Source organism: Festucalex cinctus, chromosome 2, assembly GCF_051991245.1.
Source record: "Festucalex cinctus isolate MCC-2025b chromosome 2, RoL_Fcin_1.0, whole genome shotgun sequence".
NCBI lineage: Eukaryota > Metazoa > Chordata > Actinopteri > Syngnathiformes > Syngnathidae > Festucalex > Festucalex cinctus.
In genome coordinates this window covers 103662-118150 of record NC_135412.1, presented here as the reverse complement: position 1 = coordinate 118150, position 14489 = coordinate 103662, and the positions used below count along the sequence as shown (strand labels likewise).

At 40.5% G+C, this 14489-nt stretch overlaps 1 protein-coding gene across 1 annotated transcript; it reads right to left on the bottom strand.

Annotated features, from left to right (window-relative positions):
• Positions 1-1056: 1056 nt before the first annotated feature.
• Positions 1057-12496, bottom strand: LOC144013236 (ATP-dependent RNA helicase DDX19A-like). Its single transcript, XM_077511831.1, has 11 exons — positions 12242-12496; positions 12065-12125; positions 10177-10366; positions 7190-7282; positions 5613-5715; positions 5276-5390; positions 5003-5180; positions 3646-3883; positions 2367-2529; positions 1486-1677; positions 1057-1382 (listed from the first exon to the last, which is right to left on the bottom strand). Exons 1-11 carry the CDS (start codon positions 12302-12304, stop codon positions 1321-1323), a joined length of 1458 nt encoding a protein of 485 aa, XP_077367957.1. The 5' UTR covers positions 12305-12496; the 3' UTR covers positions 1057-1320.
• Between the last annotated feature and the right edge of the window lie 1993 nt (positions 12497-14489).

The window sequence follows — 14489 nt, the reverse complement described above, 5'->3', positions numbered from 1 at the left end:
GAGAATTCAACTTACATTGTACTGCAACTGTGCTTTAGTGATAATTGTATGCTCCAAAGTATTTGTTGCGTATGTGTGACTGCGTCGGTCTGTTAATCGCATACAATTCGTCCGTGCTGTTTGGCTTTACTAATCAAAGCAAAAGTTTGCCACTCACTCGTAATCGTCGTTTAGTGGACCATGAACGCAGGATTCCCAGCGATGTCAATGTGTCATCCTGGATGGAGGTTTGCCGTTTGGTGGTCATTGGGCCAACGCTGGCCGGCGAAAGCGCACGACTGTCGACCCCGACGATTCTCGACCCCGGAAGTAGATCTGGCTAATGCACGTCTCCGGAGCGCGACCCCCCTCCCCACACCCCTCCAATCCCGATTGTCATTGGCTAGCCGTAGCCGCCAATCAAAGCCAAACTTGAAAGGAGGTATGTGGTTGGCTGGCACGCCGGCTTTACATGAAACAGAAGACGTAAGTTTACGTGACTGACAAAGGATTCAAAAAACAAATAAACAAACAAACAAACCGTCTCTTCTCCCTGTCGCCCTTTTTGCTCACGAGCACCCCTAGCATCTGCCTAATCCGCCTAATGGCAGGAGTGCCACCGAGGACAGGTGTATAAAAGATTTGACTGATGTGTGACATGGAAAGGTTTTTTTTTTTTGGTTTGTTTTATTTTCACAACAAGTAAACGTCTGTAGCTGTTCGATTTGTGACCTGAATATGGACAGACGGGTAACTTGAATGTCTGCAGGTTTGAAAGGAACATAGACAAGCATGATGCCTGGAAGGTCCTTTGGGTGCGTCATTTTTTGGGAGACTGCAGTTACGTTGACATTAGCTGTATACTTGACCAGAATAAAATATTTTCCAACTAACAAGGGTTTGCTCAAAAGCTTTTTTTCATCATCAACCAAGCACTACTCAGCAGCAACTCTGTACGGTCGCTTGCTCGTGCCCGACCGAAACGAATGGACCGGCCGCACGGGACTCTTCCCGAACTTCCCGTTGGCCAACACCCCTGGTTAAAAACCAGTTTTGACAGAATGAACCCGAACACAGTTTATAGGTAACAATATGGTTGTTATATTTCTCAAAACAATATTCAAATGCCACGTAAATGTTCAAACAAACACGACACTTCAATACTCAAACGCCATGCAAATATTCAAACAAAAAAAGGTAAATGAAACAACACCGCAAACAACGGAAAACCAAATTAAGCAAACTGGCTTTGAACAGTTTTATAAGAAATGAAAAAAGTGCATCTGAAACAAACCTTGCTGCACAGTAAACATCTTGCCAAGCAGCCGACTACGAAAGTAATCAGTTCAGCTGTTTTTCCATTTCTTCAACATTGGCCGTGTCAAGTTTGGGGATTTTCCTGCCTGCGGTATCAAGAGAGAAAAAAACCCCCCAAAGTGTCAACATCCTGGTGTTTCCTCTACATTTGTGGAACGGTACATTGAGGGCACGGGGAGTGAAATGTACCAAAATGCATCTCAATTTGTCTGATGACGTCCATGCCGTAGTCGCTGTCCACCATGTTGATGGCGAAGCCACGCCTTCCAAAACGTCCCGTGCGGCCGATCCGGTGAAGGTACGTCTCGTTATCGGCGTTGCCTTCCATGTCCACGGGGAGGTCAAAGTTGACCACCACAGACACCTGTTCCACATCGATGCCTCAAGACAAAAGCAGACTTTTTAAAACTTCAATTTAAATATATTCAATTCAAAATAAAAATGATTGACCAGTTCGATGTGTTGTCAAAAGCATCCAGTGACTTGTGTATTTTCATTTATTTAAACCTTTGCACAGGAGACATTTGCGAGTTTGCAAATCATGAGTATAATAAACCTATTCACAAATGACCAAATTTGAACCGTCGTGCCCCGCCGATCATTCGTTGATGCCGTGAAGCATCTGTCATGCATATCGAAAGACATTTCACGGATTAACGTCAACATTCCCTTCCAAACATTTGGGGATTTTTTTTTTTGCTGTAGAATGGAATCATTTGGAGTTTGTTTCAAAAGATGAAAATAAGAAAAAGATCTAAAGAAACTTTTATTTTTATTTTTATTAAGATGAATGACATTTTTGGAACAGGTATTGACAAAAATAGCAAAATTTAAGAGAATAAGACATTGATTGTTGGGTAATTATCATGCCAAGAAATATGATTCATAAATCCTACAAATTTTCAATGATGGAACCAGATTGACCAGTGACCCAGAGACGACCGTCAACCTTCTTTTTTTTTATTTTTTTTATTTTGATCCCTTTGGGGTCTGTTTTAAGTTTCCAAAATATCACATCTAGATTTCGAATAGCAGTAAACACAGTTTGGCACTGGACTTTTATCTCTTACCCCTGGAACAAACGTTGGTGGTCACAAGAACTTTCTCTTTGCCATCTCGGAAGCGCTCAATGATGCTCGCTCTCTGCATCACGGTTAATTCCCCACTCAGCAGCGCCACACTGTGGCCTTCCTTGGTCAGGTTAGCAGACAGCCAAGATGCCATCTTTCGAGTCTGCATGAGGAGAGATCACTTTTTTTGTTTTCCTCATTCCATGCAGCTAATAACACTTGCGTCCCAACCTATAGTGAGCCAAGTCATTTCTCATTTCAATGAGGACAAAAAAAAAAGCATAGTGCAGCACCAAACAAAAATGATTGTAAGTATCTCATAATTTGGCTCACTGCATTCAAGATCAACCAGGCCTGTTGCTATGCGGTATATGCCACGGAAGAGGCGGGGCTGTTTTGGCACATCAGTTTGTTTCCGGTTCAGTTTGCGACGTTTGGGCTGCGTCAAAAATACTTCAAATTGCTTCCGACTTTGTGCCCCTCAGTTGCACATTCGCAACCCGGACTGGAAACAAACCGATGTGCAAAATCACGTCCCGCCTCTTCCGTGGAATATTCCCAATTTATTAATTGAATGGCAAAACTTGCTTATCCAGGTTAATTGAGGCGTCACCAGGCACCAGGCAGCCAAGGACTATACAAGCAGCCAACACGGCTGTTCTAAAAATATCTCATCATTGATGGGACATTGTGATTGATATATTGTAAAAGAGATCATTTGAAATGATAAACATTGCAAGAGTCACAGAAATAAATTGCATATTGACTTTTCGCCATTTCCTAATTATTCAATTCAATGAACATTACATTCCCCCCCCCCCCAGAAATATGTATCAAACTTGTAACCCTTTGCAGTAATCTGTACGCAAAAAGTAGCTGTTGGTTTGAAAAATGTTGGCGACGCCCTCGGTCCACTGTTCTTTCTGCCATCATTTACTTGTAATTGTTCAGCCTGTCACTCGCACAGACAGATGAAGAAGGACATTTTCCTAAGTGGGGGGTGGATCCAATTGGTCAGGAGTAAGCCGCCATTCCTGAGCTCATTATCATGCTTCCACACTGAACAACTCTGGTTGAGTTAACGCCAAGACAACAAAGCATAATAAAGCAGAATTATTCATCATCCTCAACTCAGACTAATAAACTCCAGTATGGATTAGTCGTTTTCCACCACAAAAAGGAAACATCTGATTCTTTGACTAAATAGCTGCACGACACATGCAGGATTTGTTGGCTAAGCGCACAAACGCGCCGTGCTTGGTGTCAGTGTAGGACTTACATGGCAGAAGATTATGGCCTGCGCCACAGTCATACTCCCATACAGGTTGCAAAGGATTGTGAACTTGTCCTCCTTGGCCCGGCAGAGGACATAAAACTGCTTGATGGTGTCCAGAGTCTCCTCCTCACGGCGCAGCCGGATGATGTTGGCCTCGGGAACGATCACCTCTGCAAACTCCCACACCGCCTCCTCAAAGGTCGCAGAAAAGAAGAGCATCTGGCAGTCTTTTGTTAGCTGCCTGCATTTGCAAGAAGCAGCGGAAAAAAGAAAAAAAAAAGATCAGTTTAATGCGTTGAAGTGCAATATGTTCAAGGTTTATTAAAAAAAAAAAAAAAAAAAAAAAAGTACATTTTCTCATGTTTAACTCAAGCACTTCCATCACTTATGGGAAATTCCATATCTACATACATATTGCTACTGTTTTCCCGTTGAAGAATGACGCAATAGCCAATCAGACTACACATTGTGTTGTTGCAAGAGTAAACCTTTTTCAAAATGTTAACTTGAAGACAATACTGAGAATTTAATATGTTCTCTGAGGACTCGGGTTCGAGTCCAGGCTCCGGCCTTGCTGGGTGGAGTTTGCATGTTCTCCCCGTGCCTGCCCCTGTGGGTCTTCTCCGGGTACTCCGGTCTCCTTCCACATTCCAGACATGCATGGCAGGTTCATTGGGCGCTCCCAATTGTCCCCAGGTGTGCTTGTGAGTGTGGATGTTTGTTTGTCTCTGTGTGCCCTGCGATTGGCTGGCAACCAGTTCAGGGTGGACCCCGGCTACAGCCCAGAGCCAGCTGGGATAGGCTCCGGCACCCCCCGCGACCCTTGTGAGGAATAAGCGGTCAGGAAAATGGATGGCTGCATGTGCGGTCAGCCGCCAAAGTAAACAATCAACAAACATCTGTTTATGTTCGTAAAGCGTATTTAGAACTGTCCTTGAAACAATTTATTAAACCACATCATTCACCCACAGTCACATGATTTTGAAGATTAAAGGTTTGTACATGTAAACAGCCAGTATTGTGTCTGCAAACTTGTTTAAAGAGTTCATTTTATGCAATGCATGAGAAGCGTATGCAAACTGGTTAATTTAGCACACGCCACAATTGTGTACAGATAGCATGGATATTCGATCCCTTTTATTATATATATAAAAAAAAAAACAGGACAGTACTTTGAATTGATTATAGAAAATGCATAAACATGATATATATCATGATTCAATGAATGGTTTGGTCTAAAACGAAAGGGGCAGGGGACACGATACTGCACACAGACCGGTTTCAAGTTGGAGTTGAAGCATGCCTTTGAAGATTGGGTCCATCCATCCTACTGTATTTATTTGACCGTGATGGTCCTGACCTGTGGATGCGGATGCTTTGGTCACGATGGCCCTGAGTGGCGATCATCACGTCCGCCTCATCCAGGACAAACATGGTTATCTTCTTGGGATCAATGACTTTCAACTTGTAGCACCAGTCCAGGATGGTGCCCGGTGTTCCTACGACAATCTGCTCCTGCAAAAGACGGCCTCGATCTCCTGGGCAAAAAACAAAACAGAAAAAACAAGTGACATTGCCAAACTCTTTGATTTCAGACATATAAGCGGAGAGACCGTGACCTCGACTTTCTTACTTTTGTTGCCCCTTATGCCATACGCCAGCTTGATATCAGGGCAGTGTTTGCCCATCTGCTCCATCACCTGACCGATCTGCAGGGCAAGCTCGTATGTGGGTGCAATACAAAGAGCCTAGGGGAAAACAAAAGCTTTGGCAGTCAACAAATGAACATATCAACAGGTCACACAGAGATGCTGTTGTCACGTGACTTTCTCTGAACACAGGAAATTATTGGCGCAGCGTTAACGGGCTGCAATGTCACGGAAGGCGAAAACTAGCGTTTATCCATTTTTATTTATTTCCACTTTATGTGTGCTCAAAATGCCATCGACATCAGGATCTCTATGGCTTACCTGAGTCCACTTGTGGGCGGGGTTCACGTGGCTGAGCATGGCCAGAGAAAAGGCAGCAGTTTTGCCTGTGCCCGACTGTGATTGGGCAATCAGATTCTGAGGTCTGGAAGTAAAGAAAGGATCAAAAGTGCAAGTGTTATTTTAAATTCTTTAAAAAAAATATATCAACCACACCCAGTATATGTCCAAATTCAAATCTGAGATTTGGGTCATGTTTCTGTAAGAGTCAGTCAATATTGGAACGCTTTTCCAGGAGTCATTATTGGTTGAGCCTTTATCTCCTCATGTCAGCAAATTCAATTTGATAGTCACGACATTTCCTTGTGGTGGCTGATTTACTACTTGACTGCAGCGTGCATGGAGCACTTATTATTTGAACAAAAGAATCTATTTATTTGATTGTCCTTCTTAGTTCCAATTGTGTATTGTGTCACGACCAAAAATATCAAAAATTATTGCTAATATCATATTACTTAAAGACGTAAAAACACAAGCAAGATAGAAAAGATATGCTGTGAAAACATTGAAAATTTTTTTATTTAGAGTAAAAACAAACCTGAATTTTCATGGTTTCATGATTCCTCGGTTTAGTGCATTTCATTCATCTATTGATAAACAATATAGCTACACAGTAGGCCTGCACGATATATCGTTTGAACATCGCCATCGTGATGTGCGCCTGCGCGACAGCCACATCGCAAGACGTGCGATGTTTTTATTCTTTTATTTTTTGGAGAACAAAACAGATTATTTCCCCCACTTTGATTGCATTGTTTATTGTACGGTAATTTATTGCTTGCTGGGTAAACAATCAGTGAAAAGGACCCTGACAAAAATAATTGCATATGATATCATAATTCCAATTTTTGGGCAGGAAAAAACAATTAAATTATTTTCCATTATCGAATTTTGAGTCAAAACAAGTTCTGGTCACCAATTGGTCAGAAAGAAATGGAAATAAAATGTTTCCATTTTTGTCTGAACGATTAACTGTATTTGCATAATAATTATAATTGTGACTTGATAAAAAACAAAAACAAAAAAAGACGTTTTGCCATGTTTAATCAATGAGACAACAAAGAGTTGTGATGCCAGCTGGTGCTAATCAAATTAGAAAGATGTGATGTTATTTCATAAACAGGTGTAATCTTACTTTTCCCTATACAGTATGTTAGCATGTGTGATCTTAGTGGCTAGAGATCAGTAAGCTTTCATTTTTATACATGATCTGTTTATTCATCGGTCTATAATGATAAGTTGAGTGATTAAGACTTTAGTTTGGTCTTGCTTATTTACAGCATATTATGTTGACATCACACCTGTGTGGCAAAATGATGTCAAAGTGTAAGTTTGTACCTGTAATTTTAGTCGCTAAACTATCTGTCATATTAATGAATGCTTCATTTTTCTTTTTAGATCTGATATTGTTTGTTCTAATAAAGATGTATTTTATTGTTGAAAAATGACCGTGCAACAAATAATCACAAATTTTGAGGTGGAAAAAAGAAAACAAAAAAGCAATGAGATTTTCCCCAATTGTTCAGCTCTAAAACCACACAGCGTAAAACTGGACTCACGGTTGTGCCAGCATCATAGGTAGAGCCTTCTCCTGGATCATGGAAGGCCTATTGAAGCCCATGCCATAGACCCCCATCAACAGGTCCTGATTCCTATTCATGCAAGAAAAATACATCAAAAGCGACATTTTCCCCAGGAAAGGAATGATTGGTTATTAGCCGAGGCCTGCGCAACTATGACGTCATTTTCAGTCGACCGCAAGAGTCAAAAAATGCACTTGAAAAGTGTCAAAGGTTATGGGTCATTCAATGCCGTGCAGATATTGATTTGAATGAAACTTTTTGTACCTGTTGAAAATGATCTCACAACACTAAATCTCAAATTTGATGTCAATGGGAACAGCGGTTTTGGAGCTAACGCAGGCCAAATTTGAAATTTTCAGCACTTCCTTTTCCTTTCCTTCATCTTATGACCTTTAGTTTTAGTTGACCTTGAAACTGACCTTGTGGATCACGAGACTATCCAAATTTTGCATGAAATGTATTTTCACGTTCTGGAAAACAACATTTTCAGAGATGTCAATTTTGTTTAGCAACAATAAGGGGTGAAAGGTAAGGCAAGTTGATTTGTACAGCACGTTTCATCACACACAAGGCAACTCGATGTGCTTTACACAAGGAAAGACAACACAAACATCAACAAACAGTCGTTAACATTCACAGGAAGAAAAATAAGCTACAAAATTTACTGAAAAGAACATACAATAATCTTAAAACATTATTCAACAAACTTTAAAACATTTAGCATAAGGAATTTTAAAATAATAAAAATAATATTTAAAAAGGGGGAAAAAAAAACTTAATTAAAGCTGTTTAAAAGTCCCTAATCAAAGGTATAAGAAAAAAAAAAAAGTTTTTTAACCTGGATTTAAAAGCATTTACACTCGGGGCTGACTTCACTTCTGTTGGCAGCCTATTCCATCTGTGTGCAGCATAATAGCTAAATGCAGCTTCACCGTGTTTGCTTGGAACTCTGGCTTCCACTAGTCTGTCGATCTCAAAGCCCTGCTGGGTTTGGACTCAATCAGCATTTCTTGAAAGTATCCATACACTCCGATATTCATTGAAGAGTCACTAATTAGTCAAACATTTATTGAAATTTGAATATATACTATATTTATATAATAAAATCTGCATGGTTAATTTTTTTTTTTTGGCTGATTTGGCATCGAATGACCCGTATATGCTGAGGCGCTCTAGAAAATGGGTGGCGAGCCACAAAAGGCACCCAAGCCGTAGTTTGGACACCACTGCTAATGAAGACTAATGAAGGCACAGAATATTACTGCAAAGAACATTTCTGCCTTTTGGATGCATTTTATGCTATTTGTTTGATTAACTTGAAGATTAAAGTGGAGAATTTTTTTTTTTTGAAGGGGACACTTTTTTTTCACAGCACAGTAGCTTGAATTATCTCACCTCAAAACTGAACACCTGTTTGTTAGTTTTTTAGTAGATAGACAATAACGAAGGGTAAGGTAAGCATGTTTTGTTAAAAATAGATAGATGAAATGATTTGGTGCAGAAGTAAGCGAATCAGACATATAGATTAATTTGCGCACAGATTCATTTCCTTTTTGTTCACTACATTATTGTAGCTCGTTTATTTATTGAATAACTCACGACCCGAAGACCTTCGAAAGTTTGGGGAAAGTTATAAATCACAGTCATCGACTTTTTTTATTAGTTTTTTTTTTTTAAATATCGAAGGCATTTTGTCAGACGAGGGGCAGAGGGTCGACACGGCACAGACTGGTGTTCAAACAAGATTGTGTTTCATTTCCTGAATCGTTATTTTGGAAATGTGAGGACACTGCCTTTTATCAACAACTTATCGCTGGCGTCAGCCGACACCTCATAACCCCGGGTTTTCACCGGATGCGGTTGCGGTGCGGTGCGGTGCGGTGCGTCTTGACTGCGTGCTCCGGACGGGTCCATTTTTTTGTCAATCCACACCGGCTCCGCACAGCTGCGGTCCGGCAGCTCCGTCGCCGCCCACTTCCCAACATGTCTCGCGGGACCGCGCGCGCGATCATGTGGCATTTCACAACGACAAACATACAGAAAGTCAGAGAAGCAGAAAGAGAGGTGGACTTCTTTTGATTGAACCTTTTCTTCTTCTTCTGCTATGAGATTCCATGCAGCATCCTTTTTTTGGTTGTCCTTATAAAAAGGATGTGCCGTGTCATATATTATTTTGTGGTTTTCCACCTCCAATATAAACCTCTCCTCGTCCATGTTCGCTGGCGTCTAAACCGTGAATGAGCACATGGCCCGGCGACGCCCACGTCACATTTTGCTGAAAAGCTTGCGAAATAGGAGCTGGCGAGTGTTTTATTCTGAAAGGTAACCGGAAATTTATTTTGAAACTGCCTCGGTCTTCCTGTCCCGCTCGATGTGTTTTGTGCTAGCTTGCCATTTGCCGGAGGCCTACCGCTGCGGCGTCCGGCAAAAATAGAAAATAGGTCTATCCTTGCGGAAGGCCGCAGCTGAGACGCAGTCGACACGCAACGCACCCGCAAGCGGTGTAAATGAATGGAATCTAATTGCTTGCATCGCCGGACCACACCGCAACCGCACCGCAACCGCACCGCAACCGCATCCGGTGAAAACCCGGGGTTAGTCACAATTTGTACTTTTGGTCAGTCAACACATGGGGGTGTCATTTTTACGAATTGTTGACCAATCTACAGTGTTGAAAATTAACATTGCATCATCAATCATCAAGTTAATGGTTGAAAAAACATGTAGTAATAATAATTTGATAGGTGACTCCAGCTAGGCCGTTGCGTCTTTGTCACCTGTCCTTGCTCAGCATCTTCCTCTCTGGACTACGGCATAGAGATCCAGTTAAGCTAAGGCCATCATGTCACATATTAGTATATGGGCTTCACATTTAAATGAATTTGTTCAGGTGTGGGATTCACTGAAATTGAGTCTGACCTTTATGTAGAGAAAAAAAGCTGTGGTTGTGTGGACAAACTCACAGGCGCAGCTCTTCGAAGGTCTTGACCGAGAACAGCGGGGATGTCGGGTCCCGCTGCAAGACCTCAACCTCGTGTCTCCCACTCACAAGGGCGCGACGGATTAATTTGTTGAGCAGGGACGCTTCAGCCGGGTCCACTTTGTCACCTTCCCATTTTCCCCGCTGTCCACTCTCGTCCTTCTCAAGGTTTCCTGAACAGTCGCCACATATTCAAAGTGAAGAATAACAAAGTGAACCTCCAAAATTGACAGAAGATTGTTTTTCAGCAAACCAAGGCTCCATTTTGAAGTATTCGTATTAAAGACATGTAAAAAGGCAGACAGTGTTCAAATCTATTTGTTTTGTGAATAGGTTTTATATGATGCGTCTGCACTTCACCCATACACAGACTTGTACAAAGGGGTGCACCGATCACAATTTTCCAGCTGATCACCGAGCCCCGATCTTTTCAAAAGTCTGACCTGCCGATGCCGATTTTTGACGATACCGAATATGCCTTCAGTCTTCCAATCTTGTTTTATTGGAAAACATCGAACAATATCGGTGAAATAATACAAATGGGTTGTTTTAAGACGAATGGCGGTGGAGCTGATGACGCGAATGTCGCCGCGAAGCGCGGTTGCGTGCGCGGGATGTGGAGATGGAAGATCGGCATTTTGGATGAGACTGGATAATTGGGCGATTCCTTGTGTGTGTGTGTGTGTGTGTATGGTGCTTATCCCGAACGCAGGAGCTGCTTGTTTAGGAGCTAGCTTATAAGCAAACTTAGCTTGTAGCAAACGTGTGTGGCGTCATACATGTTGAGATCACGTCTATGATCAACTGCTGAATGGAGACTGACTCTGTCCTCTTTTATCTAAAACTGCTTCAAACAGCAAAGTGTATGTTGGGATGGAAGAATGTTGATTTATTGTGATTGTATTGTATTGGTGTTAATGTTTTATGTTATAGCTTTGGTTTTTTTGTGTTTCTGTAAAGCACTTTGTGACAGCTCAGGCTGTTTGAAAGCGCTATAGAAATAAATTTGAGTTGAGTTGAGTTGAGCACATGAAGTACTTCCATCCATCCATCCATCCATCTATATTCTGCGGGGGGTGCTGGAGCCTATCTCAGCTGCCTCTGGGCAGTAGGCGGGGGACACCCTGGACTGGTTGCCAGCCAATCGCAGTACTTCCCTCAAATAAAAATGAAAATCCTATTAGTCATCTCAGCAGAAGAGGACAGTGGATGACTTTTTCAGACCTGTGAGGAGGGAGATGAGATTGGTGGAAAAGATTGGTTTATTTTTAAGGGATCGGCCGATCACCGATCTTCCAAAATTAAGGAAACCAGGGCCGATAAATTGGCCGGCCGATCGTACATCCATTATTACTTTGTAGATTTAAGCACATTTCTTTTTTTATGTGCATGTTAATGTATATATATATATATATATATATATATATATATATATTTTTTTATAACCGCACAGTCAAGCAATATACAGTTAAAAAAAAAAAAAAAAAAAAAAAATCTGTATTAAGTTAATGTCTGTTAATGTTATATGTTGTGTTTAATTGAAAAGAAAATTTCAAAAACAAGTCCAAGTCCATTTTTGTTCTCACTGTAAACTGTGGGGAGCTGGTTTACTGTAGAAATAGATATTTTTACATTTTAAGTCCTTTTCTCCTTTGACTCGTTAACTTCCCATGCAAGTTTGGAGCGGCAAGTAACGACATATAACATATATAATATAACGACAAGCTCCTAAAGTACCAAGTGGATGGATGCCACCATCAATCCCGCACTTTGTAGCACCCAAGCAACCCTGAACATCTATAGCAGCCCTAAACAGATGATCCTAGAATCATCTGTGGCTGATAATCAAAGTATTAAGTATATTTCGTTACCGTTTACATCTCTGGAGATCCGCGAACGATTAGCTACAGCAATCTTCTTTGTGGGCTCAAACTGTGAGGGGGGGAAACAAAAAAGAAGAAGATGTAGTTATTTTTCATTGATTCGAAAGTGCTAGCCAAACTTTTGCTAGCTCCAATCCAGCTCCCATTAGCCCCACTAAAAATCACCTGCACGCGGGCAGAGTTCGCTTCCTGGATGTCTGCCTCGAGCGCCCACGAGTCCTTGAACATTTTACAATATTTTCCGCTAACTTTATGGTGATATAAAGTTTGTTGGTTGGTGTGGCCTGAACTGTCCGCTGCAGCGACGTGACAAACAATTAGTGCCGACCAGAAACGACCACAACCTGCCAGTGCCAGGCCAAATCACTACTGGTGATTGTTGTCACGATGCCTTCACTGACATTCGGTGAATTACTATACTGGGTGTGGGACGATATTTTGTACGCGAATATCGTTTGATCATGTCATCAACCAAGGATTGATGCTGAAGGAGGTCTTCCAATAAGACAATGGGTTAAAAGAAAACTCCAAAGAGACTAATGTAAACAGAACTGTGATGGTCTTGTGGATAAAGTTGTACCAGTGAGCCAACCTCCTGGTAGCCAATGAAGGCCATCTCACTCAAGTTCATAATGATGGGACGACTTTACTAACTTTACTAATAAACCCCAGAAAAGCATGAAACACCGACTCAATTTTTGTCAGACATGGAGCTGAAATATTCATATAAAACAACTCTTCATAATCTAATGTGGATTTAAAAAAAAAAAAAAAAAAAGAAAGAAAGTTGCTGTGACAAGTCATTTTTAACCTTACAAGAAAAAAAAAATTTATTTATGAAGAAAAAAAAAATCATTTCCCCTTACATCAGTGCTTCTCAAATAGTGGGGCGCGAGGCTCCATCATCGGGGAACATGCTTTTTTATTTTATTTTTTTTATTTATTTTTATTTTTTACTGTCCTAGAATAAAGTGCAATTGTTTGCACTGAGCATGCGCGCATTGCACACAGCAAATAAAAAAAAAACAAAAAAAAAACAGCTAAAATTATTTTATATATTTTTGTTTTGCAGGTTAAAGTTTGTTTGTTTTTTTAATATTGTGCTCCTGAGTTAATGTGGGTGATCAGTTTGAATACATTATTATTTATTGATTTTATGTAATTTTATTTTCCCGTATCATATGGTTTGACATGGTCAGTCAAAAAATGTTTATAGTTTAATTAAGGATGTAATTTTAATTTTTGAATCGGTAAGACTACCGAATGAACAATTCTGAGCTCTCTTGAAAAAACAAAATAATAATAATAATAATTTTATTTTTGAATTTCAGATGCACTTTAGATCTTTTCTGTTACAGTTAATAAAGCTATTCGTTGTTGTAAGTTGGTCCATATTTCTTTCTTTTTTTATTCTCTTTTACGTTATTAAGGATACAGTGTTATGCAGAGGTGTGCTTAGAACAATTTTAGAGACAAATGGTACTATTTATAGTAGCTGGGGGGGAGATATGTTTTCTTCTTACCTTTATGACAGAAAATAATTGAGAAGCACTGCCTTACGTAAATATACCTGTCAAAAAAGTCTAGCACATGCTGGTCCCTAAAATAGGGTTTTTACAAATGTGTTTTATTTTGGTCACAGTCGTGTGTAACTGACGGCAATTGTGTCTCATCATTTCATCATTTTGTTTTGCGCACTTACCTTTTTGTGTTTTTGTTTTTTTTTTGCGTTCACGATTACACATTTTTTTGTATTTTGTGTTTGCGTTGTTTGATTTGCACTTGTGATAACTTTTGGAGATTTTGTTTGTTTCATATTTTGTGTTTTGATTTGTGTTTGTGATTACTTTTTGTTGCTTTGTTTCGTATTTTGCGTGTTTTTTAAATTGTGTTTGCGATTACATTTCTGTGCTTGCATTATCTTTTTGTTTTTGTCATTTGTTTTAAATTGCTCTAGTGTCTTGTTTCCTGTTTTTGTGTTTTTAATTCGGTGTGTGTTTTTTGGTTTGCAGTCATGTCACTGTTTCCTTCATCACAATGTTCAAAAGTTTTGTGGCTCCAGATTCGAACCCTGGTCTCGTGATGGAGTGTCTGCGCTGAGAGTGGGAGGTCTTGGTTTCAATCCCACGCTGGATCGTATTAGGCCTCACTGCTTGACACTCAGCATTGAGCTTTGGAATTGGGATCTGCTGGGATAGGCTCCAGCTGACCCGTGACCCCGAAGAGGCAAAATGGTAAAAAAAAGAAAAGAAAAAAAAAGGTGGGTACGTGGCGTGCACAAGAGGGAAAGCAAGTGTGTATTTATTTGTATGTGTGGCAGTGTGAGGGTGGCTGCGGCTGCCGATTCTTATTGGCCGCAGGTTAATTCAGTTTGGGGGTGGATGCACACACACACGCCGACTACAAAATGATT

What these genes read in the sequence shown, in the direction of transcription:
- LOC144013236 (XM_077511831.1), bottom strand. Translation starts at nt 12,304, where the DNA reads ATGTTCAAGGACTCGTGGGCGCTCGAGGCAGACATCCAGGAAGCGAAC. An exon ending in CGAACTCTGCCCGCGTGCAG is followed by an intron (nt 12,126 to 12,241) that starts GTGATTTTTAGT and finishes CCCCCCTCACAG; the next exon opens with TTTGAGCCCACAAAGAAGAT. An exon ending in AGGCCATAATCTTCTGCCAT is followed by an intron (nt 2,530 to 3,645) that starts GTAAGTCCTACA and finishes CTCCTCATGCAG; the next exon opens with ACTCGAAAGATGGCATCTTG.